General features: G+C 39.2%; 1 protein-coding gene across 1 annotated transcript in view; it reads left to right on the top strand.

Moving 5' to 3' along the window:
• Window positions 1-14712, top strand: part of QRSL1 (glutaminyl-tRNA amidotransferase subunit QRSL1) — a 53132-nt gene extending 38420 nt beyond the window's left edge. The window contains exon 11 of the mRNA XM_064597930.1: window positions 10544-14712. Within this exon, the coding sequence (XP_064454000.1) occupies window positions 10544-10569 (26 nt within the window). The 3' untranslated portion in view covers window positions 10570-14712. The remainder of the gene's footprint in view (window positions 1-10543) is intronic.
• Window positions 14713-15813: the final 1101 nt, after the last annotated feature.

The following is a 15813-nucleotide window of genomic DNA, read 5'->3' on the forward strand; positions in this document are numbered from 1 at the left end:
AGATAACTGAAGCCCAAAATTACAACATCTTCACTGCAATTATTTTAACATAGGAAAATTTTAAGGTCGATGTTACCAATGACCTGCTAGTATAGCCATCAGGGAAAAAAATAAAAGTTAATAAAATACCCATAGGGTATCTAATGGTAACTATTTTCCAAGATAAATTTTTTTGCAAAATGGACTTGTAGAATAACATGATAGAATTGGTGTCAGATATCTGCCAGGATGGTAACTGACAATTTTAGCAGAGTTCATTTAGCAGGACCAGTTGTCTATAGAGGCCAATCATAGTATAGAATCCTTATTTCTCTGATTTCTGTGATACGGGTGAGGGATGTAAGCATCTAAATCATCCCAAACTGGTTTTAAGTCATTAACATACAAACTAAAAGGAAGCAAGGCTGGAATTCGGAGTTTTAAGACTTATAATAGCAAAGTAAATTATAATACAGTATTCTCAGAACCATCTTATAGCATGCATGTAAAAATAGAGAGAGCATCAAATTACACGCAAATTATTTTTCTTAGCTATACCAGTCTATTTCTTCATGGAAATGGCGGGTAATTGGTGCAGAATTAAGGTGGTGCTAATGGGAAAAGAAGTGAGATATCATAAAGTGAAAATCAGAATTTAGAGCTTAACTGGATTAGAGGGTATGAAAGAAAGGAGAGAAAGAAACATGATTTTTATCCGGAGAAATGCTCACAACTAGAAGAATGATGCCATTCTTATTAAAAACAAGGGGAAGTAACATGATTTGTAGGGGCTGAAGTTGAATTCCATAATCAAGTGGAAATACCTAATGTTGGGAGAAGAGGAAAGTAAAATGGAGTTTGGGGAGTCAAAAGGATAATAAATAGTCAAATCTTTATATTGAGTCTCTTCTTCCCCCATGTTTTATGATGAAAATTTTCAAATATAAAACACATCCACCACCTATATTCTACCATTGCAATTTTACTATATTTCCTTTATCACGTATCTGTCCCTCTATTATCTCTATTCATCCATTAATCTACCTTATTTTTAAAATATATATCTCAAAGCACATTTTGCCCTAAATATTTTTTTTTAAGATTTTATTTATTTATTTGAGAGAGAGAGAATGAGAGAGCAAGCACATGAGAGGGGGCAGGGTCAGAGGGAGAAGCAGACTCCCTGCCGAGCAGGGAGCCCGATGCGGGACTCGATCCAGGGACTCCAGGATCATGACCTGAGCCGAAGGCAGTCGCTCAACCAACTGAGCCGCCCAGGCGCCCCTGCCCTAAATATTTAAGCATACCTAACATTGACTTGAGTTCAATATTTGTTTATGGATTTTTTTAATGTAAAACTTATATATAATGAAATGCACAAATCTTACCTATACATTCCTTGAGTTTTGACAAATACATATACCTGTGTAACCCAACCTTATCAACACAGAGACCACAGTACTATAATTTCTGTCACTCCAGAAAATTATCTCATGTCCTCCATCAGTCCCTGCTCCCACCCCTCCAGAGCCAACCATTCTTCAGATTTTCCCCAACACAATTGAGTTTTGTTTATTCTAGAATTTCATATGAATATAATCTGCATTGGGTTACTTAGAAGATTATTAGAGGAATGCAAGATCTCAGCTTTTGAATCTGATTTGAACAGACTTTAAGAGGTTTGCATTTTTAAGTTACAAAGGTAATGTATGTTCTCTGTGGTGGGGGTGAGAGAGAAAACAGAAAAACACAAAAAAAGAATAAAAATCACTTGTTACCTCACCATCTAGACGCATGTATATGTAAATACAGGTGTAGATGTATGTATTTTATTAACAAAATTGGTGTCCTCTTTCACACAGCTGTGTAACCATCACCACTAGGTTCCAGAACTTTTTCATCAACCCCACGTCCATAAGCAGTCCTACCCCATTCCACTCTCTTCTTAGCTCTTGGCAACCACTAATTTATTTTCTGTCTCTATGAATTTGTCTTTTCTGGACATTTTGTATTGCTGCAATCATACAGTATGTGACCTTTTGTGTCTGGCTTCTTTTACTTAGCAAAATGTTTTCAAGGTTTATGAATGTATCAATATCTTATTGCTTTTTAGGCCTAAATAATATTCCAATATGTAGACATATCACATTTTGTCTATTTACTCATCAGTTGGTGGACTTTTGGATTATTTTCATTTTGGGAATGAAAAATGTTGCTATAAACATTCATATACAAGTATTTGTGTGAACGTGTTTTCATTTTGCTTGAATATATACCCTAGAGCTAATGGGTCATACGGTAACTCTGTATTTAATTTTTTTTCTGTATTTAACTTTTTGAGGAACTGTCAAACTGTTTTCCAAAGTGGCTGCATCATTTCATATTCCCACCAGCAATATATAAGGGGTCTGATTTACATCCTTGTCAACAGTTGGTATTGTCTATCTTTCTTATTATAGCCATCCCAGTGAGTGTGAAGTGATATCTCACTGTAGTTTTGATTTGCATTTCTCTACTGACTAATGATATTGAGTATCTTTTCATGTGCTTACTTTATATATAAAACTTTTTTGGAGAAATGTCTATTCATATCTTTTGCTCATTTTAAAATTGGGTTTTCTTTTTATTGCTGAATTTGAGGGTTTTTTAAATTATTTTGGATAGACATCCCTTATCAGACATATGATTTGTCAATAACTTTTCCCATTCTGTAAGTTATCTTTTCTTGTTCTTGATGGTTTTCTTATAAGCAGTAACGTTTTTTATTTTGATAAAGTCTAATTTATCTATTTTTGCTTTTGTGGTTTTTGCCTTTGGTGTCATTTGTCAAATGTATCTAATATATTTTAGTAAATGGTATGAGGAAGGCATCTAACTTAAAAAAAAATACCAATTAACTCAGTACCTGTTCATACTATTATTATAGTCTAAAAGTTTATATATAGTTTGGTCTGATTTTGGCTTGTTGTCAGAGCTTTGTTAGTTTTTCTCAAGGCGACCCCCAGAGTAGCCTCAGTGTAGCATTCAAAGAGTAGTGAGACCTACAGTTTTGCTTCTGCCCACTTTTGTATAGCCAGGTATTTCACACTGTAAGGCATTTCTTAAAGGTTTATTGAATTGAACCTAATTGAGTTGAAGTGAATTGAATTAGAAAATGGTTTGAGGAAGGAGAAGTATGAACAATCATGGAATAGCCAACACTGTGTCCCAGCACTGTTCACACTGTTTTTCCATTTCCGCTGAGGTCATCTCTGCTCTTGCCAAAACTGCTCTTTCAACACTTTTTTTTTTAAGTTTTTATTTAAATTCCACTTAGCCAACATGCAGTGCAATATTAGCTTCCAGCGCACAACTAAGTGATTCAACACCTTCTCAATACAATGTGGCAATCGCTAATGTTGTTTGCCACATATTTCCAGTTCTCTCTACTCTCAGACCCTCCTGTGGTGAGGTGTACTCATGTGCCTAATTCCAGTCAATGCACTGTGAGTGGAAGTATCGTGTGTTTGGGCCAGAGTTTGCTAGGTGGGTACTCTCCAGACTTCTCTTTTCTCTCCAGCAATGTTCAAAATGGTGGCTGCTCTATCAGCTTGAGTCCCTGAGTGACTAAGATTAGTAGAATTCCTCTGTCAACCCAGTGGATGATTAGCATGAGCAAAAAATAAAACTTTTAAAAACTTTTGTTGTTTTAAGCCATTAAAATTTGGGGTAGAAAGTTCATGAAGCATAACAGCCTATCTCAACAAATACCCCAGTCATTGTCCTCCTACTCTTGAGTCACTGGTCTACTTTTTTGAATGGGAGCTAAAGAGCTTCATGTAGCACATGAAGACATTGGGCCTGAAGTGATTTCACATTTTTGTCCTCATTCACTCTTCTCAGATGCATAACAGCTTCAACTACATTTTAGGGTAAGCCCACCATTTTTATATAGAAGCTGAATGTTCCAGAAGTGTTCCAGTCCAAAAAATGAAATGCCTGGTAAATTAGCATTTCCATAAAAAAATAAAAGAAACATTAATAGGTAATAATTTACAGAGGAAAGGGGCACCTGGGTGGCTCAGTCATTAAGCATCTGCCTTCGGCTCAGGCATGATCCCAGGGTCCTGGGATCGAGCCCCGCATCGGGCTCCCTGCTCTGCGGGAAGCCTGCTTCTCCCTCTCCCACTCCCTCTGCTGTGTTCCCTCTCTTGCTGTGTCTCTCTCTGTCAAATAAATAAATAAAATCTTTAAGAAAAAAAAATAATTTACAGAGGAAAAAGACCTAGTTTTCAGTAAGGGCAAAACGTTCAACATGGTGCAGAAAGATCACTATTAAGAAACGTGAGATTAACTCACCAAATTTGATACATATTTACCATTTTTCAATCTATTCCATGGACTTTTATGCTTCTATTTAGTGGACATTTACAAAACTCTTAATATTGATGTTGTGCCCATTATCCAAATGCATTAAACAGTGAGGTCTCAGCAAAATATAAACTGGTATAAACTATGAGCATTAGTATAAACAAAGTGGATGTATATAACTTGATAAATTGATCATTTGGCAACTTGCTGTCTTGACCTAGAGCTTATATAACACTGGAGCTTTTATAATCATAATCCAGGTAATATAATCACAATCCAGAAAGAAGTAGCATTTTTGTATCAAAGAGTTTCAACATACTTTTTTCCCCCGTGACAGTGATTAATTAGAATTTCAACATTTCTAGAAGAAACAGTTTAACTAAGACTTTCAAAGGGAATTTAAACTTATCCCGTTGGCTCTGTATGGGACATAAAAGCCTTGGTATGGGAGCACTTCCACTAGGAAAGGATTATACATTTTGAAGCTCAATGAACTGCCAGTATGAAATAATTACTAGCAAAGAAACTAGAACTACTACAGAATTAACCTGAAATTGGAATTAACTTTGGAATTAGTCTAACAGCTGAATTGTATGGCCACCATTATAGGCAGGCAACTTAAACATCAGTCGAAAATAACATTTTTATTTTTATCACGCATTATTTTTATGAAAACCCTCACACTCTCCAAACACAAATGAAGTTTCAAAATATGCTTGATCAATAGGTTATATACATATTGGAGCAAATGCCTATAACCTTTTTAATAAGTCAAAAGAAAAACAATATTAAAATATTTACTTTATAGGTAAGTTACTGTCTCATTCTGAAATCTGTATCTCTTCTTCTTTTTTAATTGAAATATAGTTGACACACAATGTTACATTAGTTTCAGGTGTATAACACAGCCATTCAACAAGTTCATATGTTAGGCTATGCTCACTACAAGTGGAGCTTTGGTCTGCTACCATGCAACCCTATTTCAATACCACTGACTATATTCCCTGTGCTATACCTTTCATCCCCGTGACTTACTCATTTCATAACTGGAGGCCCGTATCTCCTATTCTCATTCACTCATTTGGCCCATCTTCCACCCCCCTCCCCTCTGGAACCATCATTTGTTCTCTGAATTTATGGGTCTGTTTCTGCTTTTAGTTTATTTTGATTTTTAGATTCCACATATAAGTGAACTCATATGGTATTTGTCTTTGACTTATTTCACTTAGCATAATGCCTTCTAAGTCGATCCATGTTGTTGCAAATGGCAAGATCTCATTCTTCTTTTTTTATGGCCAAGTAATATTCCTCTGTGGTGTGTGTGTGTGTGTGTGTCTATATACCACATCTTTATCCATTCATTTATGGATAAACACTTAGGTTGCTTCCATATCCTGGCTGCTGTAAATAATGCTGCAATAAACATAGGGGTACATATATTTTTTTAGAATTCGTGTTTTCATTTTCTTTGGGTAAATACCCAGTAGTGGGATTATTGGATTGTACGATATTTCCATTTTTAATTTCTTTTTTTTTAAGATTTTATTTTTTTATTTGATACAGAGAGAGAGAGAGCACAAGTGGTGAGGAGGGTTGGAGGGAGAGGGAGAATCAGACTCCCGACTGAGCAGGGAGCCCAATGCAAGACTCCATCCCAGGATCCTGAGATCATGACCTGAACCAAAGGCAGATGCTTAACTGACTGAGCCACCCAGGCACCCCCCCATTTTTAATTTCTTGAGGAACCTCCATACTGTTTTCCACAGTGGCTGTACCAATTTACATTCCCACCAACAGTGTATGAGTCTTCCTTTTTCTCCACATCCTCACCAACACTTGTTATTTCTTGTCTTTTTTATTGTAGCCATTCTAACTAGTGTGAGGTGATCTCTCATTGTAGTTTTGATCTGCATTAGTGATGATGAGAGATGTTGAGCATCTTTTCATGTGTCTGCCATCTGGATGTCTTCTTCGGATCCTCTTCCACCTCTCATCTGATTAATTCCAACTCATTCTTTAAGACGTGACCTAGGCATGCTCTTTCCAAAAGTCTTCTCTTGCTTATATGCACACACACACACACACACACACACTTAAGGTACTTTCATGCCATTGTGCCAGTCAAAACTCTTGCATATCTATATCATAAGTTTTATTATACTGTATTATACTTCCCTATGAGATAGTCCTATCACCACACTACAAATTCTTGAAGGTAACAAATATGTCTCAATTATTTTGTGTTCTGCAGTATCTAATATTTAGAAGACAATTAATATTTGTTGAATTAATTAATTAATATCATGAAGTTGTCAATGTACCACTGTTTCCAGAAACCTAAAAGACAAAAATAAGTAAAAGTTGTATTAACTGGAAGGAAAGAGTTAAAATGATCACTTTCAGATTATATAATTGCATTCCTTGAAAGACCCAAGAGAATCAACCAAGAAATAATTCTAAATAATAGAAGAACTGGGTGCAGCCAACATGGAAAACGATATGGCAATTCCTCAAAAAATTAAAAATAGAAATACCACACAATCCAGTAATCCCACTACTGGGTATTTACCCGAAGAAAAAGAAAACTCTAATTTGAAGAGATATATGCAGCCCTGTGTTTATTGCATCATTATTTATAATAGCCAAGATATGGAAGCAACCCAAGTGTCTACTGATAGATGAATGGATAAAGATGAAGTATATATACACAAGGGACTGTTACAAATGATGGTTTCCAGAGGGGAGGAAAACAGGGGGATGGGCAAAATGAGTGAATGGGAGTGGGAGATACAGGCTTCCATTTATGGAATGAGTAAATGGCAGGGAGGAAAGGTGCAGCATAAGGAATACAGTCAGTGGTATTGTACTAGCGTTATATGGTGACAGACGGCAGCCACACTTGTGGTGAGCATGGCGTAACATATAAACTTATTGAATTATTATGTCAGACACCTGAAATTAATGTTAACCAATATGTGTAAACTGTAGCTCAATTAAAAAAAAGAAGAATGAAAAAATTGAGTAAGGTGGCTCAGTACAAAATTAGTGTTCAGAAATCAATAATCTTTCTATATACAAACAAGAATCTGCGAGAACTGCTCTGTCCAACATGTAGCCACTAGCCACATGTAACTACTTAAGTTTTCATTAAAATTAAAGAAAACTAAAAATTTGGCTTCTTAGGGACATTAGCCATGCCCCAAGTCCTCAGCAGTCACTTGAAGTTTTGGGGGAAATAGACAATCTATAACTTTTTTCCATAGGTCACATGAAAAAATAAACAAGCAATAAAGGTCAGGGAAACTCTGAAAAAATAATAAGAGGAACAGCCCCAGAGTGGTATAAATAAAACAGAATAGAAATTCCAGAAGCTTACTCAAACACCTATAAAATTTTTGTATGTGATAAAGGTGGAATTTCAAATCAATGGTAAACATGAATTATTCAACAGATCGTGTTAGGACTTGATAACTACCCAGAAAAAACCAAATTTGTATCCCTACTTCACCCCTTACTCCAAAATAATTTCCAAGCGTAGTAAAAATGTAGACATGAAGAAAGCTATATTACAGCATTGCTCATAATAGCAAAATATCAGAAACAACCTGATAATACTATCTAAGCATTGGAAAACAAAATTTGTAGCTCTATTACATTATGATATGGATTGCAGAAGGAGTATGTGTGTAAGAAGCATGTAGTAAGCTACCATTTGTGTAGACTTGGATGTGTAGAGAGCATCTCTGGAAGGGGGAACACAAGAAATTGGTTTCATCTGGAGAGGCAAACTAGTAGCTCTAGGACAGGGGTGAGAAGAGACTGTTTTCACTGATGCCTCTTTTGTCCTACTGAATTTTTTTAAAGATTGTATTTATTTATTTGTCAGAGAGAGGGAGAGAGTGAGCACAAGCAGGGAGAGTGGCAGGAGACGGAGAAGCAGGCTCCCTGCTGAGCAGGGAGCCCAACCCCCAACTCAGGACTTGATCCCAGGACCATGGGATCATGACCTGAGCCGAAGGCAGACGCCCAACGACTGAGCCACCCAGGCGCCCTGAGTTCATGATTCTTAATACCCAAATTAAGTTTCTGCTACCAGTTTTTGGGGTTTTTTTTAAGATTTTATTTATTTATTTGACAGAGAGAGACACAGCAAGAGAGGGAACACAAGCAGGGGGAGTGGGAGAGGGAGAAGCGAAGCAGGCTTCCCGCTGAGCAGTGAGCCCAATGCGGGTCTTGATCCCAGCACCCTGGGATCATGACCTGAGCCGAAGGCAGATGCTTAACTAACTGAGCCACCCAGGCGCCCTGAATCAACTATTTTAAAAATAAATTGATTTATTATAAAAACCCAAACCTAAATTTACAAAAATATTGCATCTCCCCTACCTTCCACCCCTGTCCCAAATTTAATTTTTTATGTAAGAGCTGCAAAAGGTCTATGGGCAGTAATATCAGGCTTCAGTGCAGTAAACGCTTGTTTAGAAGGTTCAAACTTAGCAAGCTGCTCAATAAGTGTTTAGTAAACAGTGAGGACCTGCTATCAATGCACTTAGTAAGTACTTGTTCAGATGGAATTTTATGTTATTTAAAGAAGGCTTTTTAAAAAGGGGGTACTTTGGATTACAGCAAAAGTGAAGAGCCAAAGTAGTCTGTAGTCATTCCACAATGTAAAAATATAAATGGACTGAATGATGAGAAGCGGAATGAGTTCAGAGAATCCTAAGTAGAAGAGTGCTTTATAGAGTGGAACTAAGATCTTTTCCAATCCCTCCCCAGCACTCGAGCATGCACACCGCTGTATGCAACTCCAAGGCTACCCTTGGGAGCCTCCTCCACCTACCCAAACACTTCCATCTCACTTTAAAGTGTCTAAACTTACAACCAGCGATCTTTAACACAAATTATATCTCACTTGCCAATAGGAATGGAATTGTCTAATTCCACCATTTGCTTTTTGACAGTTCAGACAGTTTAGATCTTTTAAAAGGCAGAGTGAATTCTTCTGGGTATTGACATGATGTTCTTCAAGCCTGAAGAAATTATTCTAAAACAAGTTTGTCTGTCAAAGACTACCCTAGAAAACCCCGGGTAGAAAAAAAAATCTGCCATGTAACACAATTTAACATTTAACAATTTCTTTTTATTAGCAGTTTTTTTTTAAATTCAAGATAATCGACTGAAACAAAGTAAATCTATTTATAATTACATTATTGTCCAGTATTTATATGCAGATTTCATTGGTAAAACACAGCTCCTCTGGAGCCTCAATTACTTCATCCATTAAGTGGGGATAATATTATCTGCTCTACTAACACTGGATGATTACTGTAAGAACTGAAGATGTGAAAGCAATTTGAAAGATGTCAAATAATTTTCAATTGCCCGTTATCTTTCTTTGTTAAGAAAGAGGCAACCAATTCCTTCTAAATATATCAGATTTAATTTGTTCTATCTTTACTGCCACAAAGGTTGCCCAGTGTCTAGCTCTGAATTGGTGATTTAGCTTTCTGTCCAGCAAAATGAAAATTTATAGATTAGATGCAAAAATGCTTTTATCATTAAAAAATTATTGAAAACATTTTTAGAAATATAAACATTATCCTGGTGGGTAGACAAAGCGGCATCTTTAAGAAGGGGAAGATAGGAATACCTGAGTAAATTACACAATTTGCACAGCCGATTTTATAGATTTTTTTTTTGTTTTAACTTTTTAAATAACATCTGAGGTCTAATCTATTGGCTTCCAAACACGCAAAGAGAAGATTTTATTTTTGACATTCCTCAATCTCACACGTGCGCAAAACCACACACATTTCTTTTCTCACTTATAGCACAAATTCTAGTGAGATCAAAAGTCAGTGTTTACGCGATTACAAGCTGCAAAGGATGCTGTGATGAGCCACCTTCTTTAGGATGGAAGAACTTCGCCTCCAGCTGCTGGACGTGCCGTTGGCAGGCACCTCTCCCCTGGTGGCCTGCTTTGGAATTGGTTCAACTTCCGAGAGCTGACTTTCCCACGGTCACGACCCCTTCCCAGAGTAGCTGCCATTCAGTGACTGTTCAACATGGTGGTAAAAGGCCCTTCCTGAAACTTGGGAAAATTCTCGAGGGCCAGCTTGGCTTTCGAGCTCCCTGTGGGGTCAGCTGAGGTCTCCATCATGGCCGATTCTCCCTCTGTGCCATCCTGCTTCCTTCCTTTTCTTCCTTCCCACAGGTGTTGATCCCAAGAGTACTCCCTAGTACTCGCCTTCCAAGGAACCCAACCTGTGACGGTTGATACCAGGAACCATCTGAGAAAGCAGATGCTAAGATGAGATTGGGGAGCTGGATCACCTGCCATTGGGTTGGCAGAAGGGGGAGCACACACAGCACGAGGGAACAATGCAGGTGCGAAACTCACTGGTGGTGGCCAAGGCCCTAGCTGCTGCGCTCTATCAGACATTTGAGCAATATGGGGAAAACGGCAACTAAAAGGACAATAATGGTGGCTATTCCTAAACTCAGTGATTGGTCTGGAAAAAGATAATGAAAGATGAAGAGTGACTGATGGACTTTAAAAAGTATAGAAGTGTGAAAGCCAAAGGCCTCCTTGGTGGCATATAAAGAATCTCTTTTCTCCTGCAGCAGAGACACCGAGAAAGCTGAAGAGGAGGCTCAGGATTTAATCACAAGGGTCGCAGAGCTCCAAAAAGTTAAGCTATTACTCTAGGGAGGTGGGCTACGCCAAGGTCAGGGCTCCGGCTGAAAGAGAAGAGGAGCCTGATAGTTGGATGGGGACATCTGGATGGAGGCGCCTGCAGAACTGGTCCTCTCCTCCCTCTCATGGGCAAGACAACCCAAGAAGGCCATTCCCCTAGGAAACAGTATGTGCCCCCTCCGATCTGCCCCAACCTTTTTGCCTGACCCCTAGGCCAATAACTAGACGTAAGTCGTAAGGTCCCTGGGCCGAGGAGGAAAGCAGTGCACCCCACCGGAGCTGCGGGACCTAGCCCACGGAAAGTGGCAGGAGCTAGGACAGAAGCCATGGGCCAGGACTCAGAGGCGCTGAACCCAAACGGGCACTACGGTCCTTTGGAGAAGAAGTGCTTATTTGGAGCGCTGTCCTAGAATGTAGGACTTGACACTCTGACAAGAACCCCAGGCGTTGGTGCGGGCATGCTGTTAGGATGGTCCCAATGAGCAAGGAAGAAGCAATGATCCCCATTAAGTGAGGGTGAAATGCCAGGATTACCCTGGTAGATGGTAGGAGAGGTAAACGGCTCAGAAATGTGGGCATGCAAGGGTGGATATACTACCTAAGGCCTCGAGGACTGTGCTCCATGGGACGGTCCAGAGGCCACGTGATTCACCAAAGCAATATGGAATGTGCTGGGGAGAGGGGCACCAACAGCTCCAAGAGTTCAGTGCTGACTCTCCTCTGTGGACCAGGGCTGAAGCTCTGTCTTCACACACCTGGGCTCAATGACAGAAATGAGAATGATGGGACAACCCCCCCTTTCCTCCGTTATCCCTCCAACCCCCCACCCCCACAAGAGGCCAGTTGGTAGCACTTAACCATAAGTCAGGTGGATGCAATTATTGTACTGAACGGTAGGTTTGGGGCAGCAGTGAAGTGGTCTGACCTACACAGAGGCATGGAGATGGTTCATAAATACAGTGTTCCTAGGGGCAAACACATGAGCAGCACCCCCCCACCCCCACAAAGAGACTAGTTAACCCATACAAACAAAAGAAATCAAGGATGGAGGGTGAAGGCAGTCATCCTAGTGAAAAGTCAGGATGTCCTGCCCATTTTCCAGAACCTAGCTAGTTTTGGGACCCAGAACCCATCAACTGAAAGAGGCTAGGTGGCCAGAAAGACACAAGTATTCACAGTAATGATTTTCTGGTCCTTCCCCAGAGGATCCAGGGCCATTTACTTGGATAAATCTACACTGAGGAAAGGGGAAGATCCAAACATGATGAGGACTGTCCGACCCAGAGCCTGGGAATAGCATCATGGTACCCTGTTAGAGTAGGGCCAAGGCCAATGTCACAGATGTGTGTGGGACCTGTGCAGTCTCACAGGATCTCACATTCAAAGATTCTAACTGTGGTTGAATTCCTGGTTTAATGCCCAGATGGTGCCCTTTTCAAATTCTTAATACTTTTTTGAACAAGGGGCCCTGTACTTTCAGTTTGTGCTTGGTGGCCCCTGTGGGGATGTAGGAGGGTCCCGGTAATAAATGGAGTTCTGGCTTGGCTGTGATTTACAGGGCCTCTGCTGGCTCTGCACACCCATCTGTAGTATGTCCTGGTCTCTCAGCGTATACTTGGGGTACATATGCCCAGCCGTTGACACAACCCCACGCTGCCCCCTTGGCCTGTGGGATAAGAGTTACCAGAGAGGAGCCAGCCAAATGGAGAGCTCTGAAACTGCCACTCTCCTACACACACACACACACACACACACACCCAAGATCGTAAATCAAAAGCAATATTGCATCACAGAGGGTCTAGCAGAAACTAGTGCCACTCTTAAAAACTTAGAAGAATGCAAAGGTAGTAAGTGGACCTCATAATATTTCTATTTAATTCACCAGTCTGTCTTTTGCAAAAAAACAAAAACAATTTTAAGGGAAACAGTGGACTATTTAAACAAGAAATAGTCCTGAGTACAGCTACTCTGCCAGATGTGGTATCTTTGCTAGACCCCATATAAATGTTGTCAGCTCTCCAAAGGATCCCTCTTTTTCTTTTAAGGTCCAGACTCCTAATGGAACCATACACTGAATTTTTTTTTTAAAGATTTATTTATTTATTTTAGAGAGAGAGAGTGAGACAGAGAGCATGAGTGGGAGGGGCAGAGGGAGAGGAACTTTGAATCTCAAGCAGACTCTGTGCTGAGTGCAGAGCCTGACCTGGGGCTCAATCTCATGGCCCTGAGGTTATGATCTGAGCTGAAACCCACCCAGCAAAGGGCCTGTACTCTTAAGACTGTCAATGACTTGAGGGGCACCTGGGTGGCTCAGTCAATTGGGCTGTCAACTCTTTTTGGCTCAGGTCATGATCTCTGGGTCATGGGATGTTGCTCCACATCTAGCCCAGTGGAGAATAGGTATTTGGAATCCAAGATCTGGGAAGGGAAGCTTCATATATGATGTTCTTGACGTTTTTAGGTGCCCCCCACAATATTTCTGTTTTCTCTAAATTCCTTCTCTCTTCTCTTTTTTTTTTTCTTTCACACCAGAAGTTTTCTTAAAATGCCTAGCCTTCCTTGGCTGTCTGTTTCAGGTGAGCAAGGCCCTCACCAAGGCACATCACCAAACATGATTAGAAGCGATGGGGGGTGGGGGTTGCGGGGAGATAACTGACTGTTGAGTTTAGGGTTTACTGTGGTCTGGCCAGGTCAGTTCACTAAATCTGAATAACAACAGATTTTTTTTTTTTCTTTTTGTGGCTTGATTAGTTTTTCATCAGATGAACCCTCCAGTCTCCTACCTGGAAAACACATACCTAGATGCCAGTGTTCTTTGAGCTGAGTTGAGCAAGGGGCTAGAATTCCACTGACTTTATTAAATTTTCACATAATACCCACGTTCAGTATGGAACCTTCATCCTCAACTGTGCCTGATGTCTCTGAGCCTGGAGTTTCCCAGACTCAGCCTCTTCAAAGAAGGAATCTCTAGCAGAAGGGATATAGATCGGCTAATCTACCTCTTACACAGATGGTCAGCCAATCCTGTTTTCTGCCTGCTACCTCTAGGTCCTGAGCCTTTTGGGTGTTCTCTGGCCAGAGTAAGCCTGCTTTTGGACTTTCCCTAGAGATACTTCAGATTTCTCATTCCCTAAATCAGTGGTTGTCAACAGGGGCAACTTTGTTCCCAGTGGGCATGTGACAATAAGTGGAAACATTTTTGGTCATCACACTGGGGAGGAGACACTCCTGGAATCTAGTGGGTAGAGGCCAGGGGCGCTGCTAAATATCCTCCAATGCACAGGAACAGCTCCCCACAACAAAATATTGTCTGGCCCCCAATGTCAACAGCACTGAGGTTGAAAAACCCTGCCCTAAATCATTTAGTTCGAATACTGCCAGCTCATTTTTTTTCCTGTCCTTCTCTTTGTTTTTGTGCATTTTAAAAATGCTTTACTGTCATTTAAAAGTTATCTCCAGCAGGAGTGATAGTAAACATAATTGCTTAATTGGCACATTTAACTGGAACTCAGTTGGTGGAATTTGAATTTATATTTGTTGAAAATATTTCAATTTCTGTCTCAAGTGTTGACACAGATGAATGTTCAGTGTTAAGAAGAATGTGTCACCCAAAATGTGAAACAGAATGTGCGTGGAATTAGCTAGGAATGGACTTTGGGTCTCAGGGAACATTCCTTATAGTTGTTCTGAAGGTAAGCAGTTGTTTGTTTGTTTTGTTTTGTTTTTAATAAAGAAATGAATAAATAAAAGCTGCAGTCAACCATAATTTCACATTATCAGTTGAAATGTATAAATACTTTTTAATCTTCACGGAAGTTGACCAGAATTGTTGTAAAGGACATTTAGCATGCCCTGCCACTTCATACGTTATTACTTAAAACTTACAATGCTTTTCTAGGAGTTACTGACATTTCTCATCAATAGTTCAGGGCAGTCAAGTTTGCTTACACCGAAGCTAGATTACATAGGACTTACTGCATTTACTCTGAATCTTAAGACAGGAGCCGAGGAAGCCAGAAATAAAGATGATTTTAAGGAACTAAGTCTAAGCATACAGGATGGAGGTTCTGGTTTGTTCTCAGAGACTGTTCTCACAATAGGGATGAACCCACCATTCTCTAAAAACTGCGTGTCAACAGAAGCTTTTGGGCATATTAGTGTATTTTGGTCTTTTATTCTGCATCCTGTTTAAAGGTATATCATTTGCATGAAGTCCCTGATCCATTAATAAACCTATTTACTTATTTACATAAAATCAAAACTGGTTTTGCAGAGTCTAATTAGAAATGCTCTGGACTAGAAAACAACTTTAAAAACACATAGTTTTATCATTGTTACTTTTCCAGTAGACTTTGGGAAATTAAGATAAAGGAAGGAAAAAATTCTCTGTTGAAAAAGTTAGGTAAAAAACTCAAAAACTGTAGTAACAAGAATGAATTTTGCACACCTCTGCAAGGTAAGTTTGGTGAGTTTTTGTAGAATTAAATATATAAAATATAAGTTAAAGTGAGTTAAGGAGCAGTTTGTAAATTTATTCTCTATTTTTTCTAACCATTATTTAGGCTTTTTCTTATTTTTAGTCAAGATTATTTTTTAAAGACTTAATCAAAATTGCCCTTTATAAAAGTTAAGTTTTTGGTTGAAAATCATACACATACTCCCCTGACATTTCTGAATGTGTCCTTTTCCATGAAAAACCTCCACGGTTCTCAAAAACACAAGAGAAATATCTCAGTAAGTAAATCCTGATAAATTTGTACATTCAATATTAAAAAATTGCTCCAACT

Source organism: Mirounga angustirostris, unplaced genomic scaffold, assembly GCF_029215605.1.
Source record: "Mirounga angustirostris isolate CCGP_5_RB_7025 unplaced genomic scaffold, mMirAng1.0.hap1 SCAF_8, whole genome shotgun sequence".
NCBI lineage: Eukaryota > Metazoa > Chordata > Mammalia > Carnivora > Phocidae > Mirounga > Mirounga angustirostris.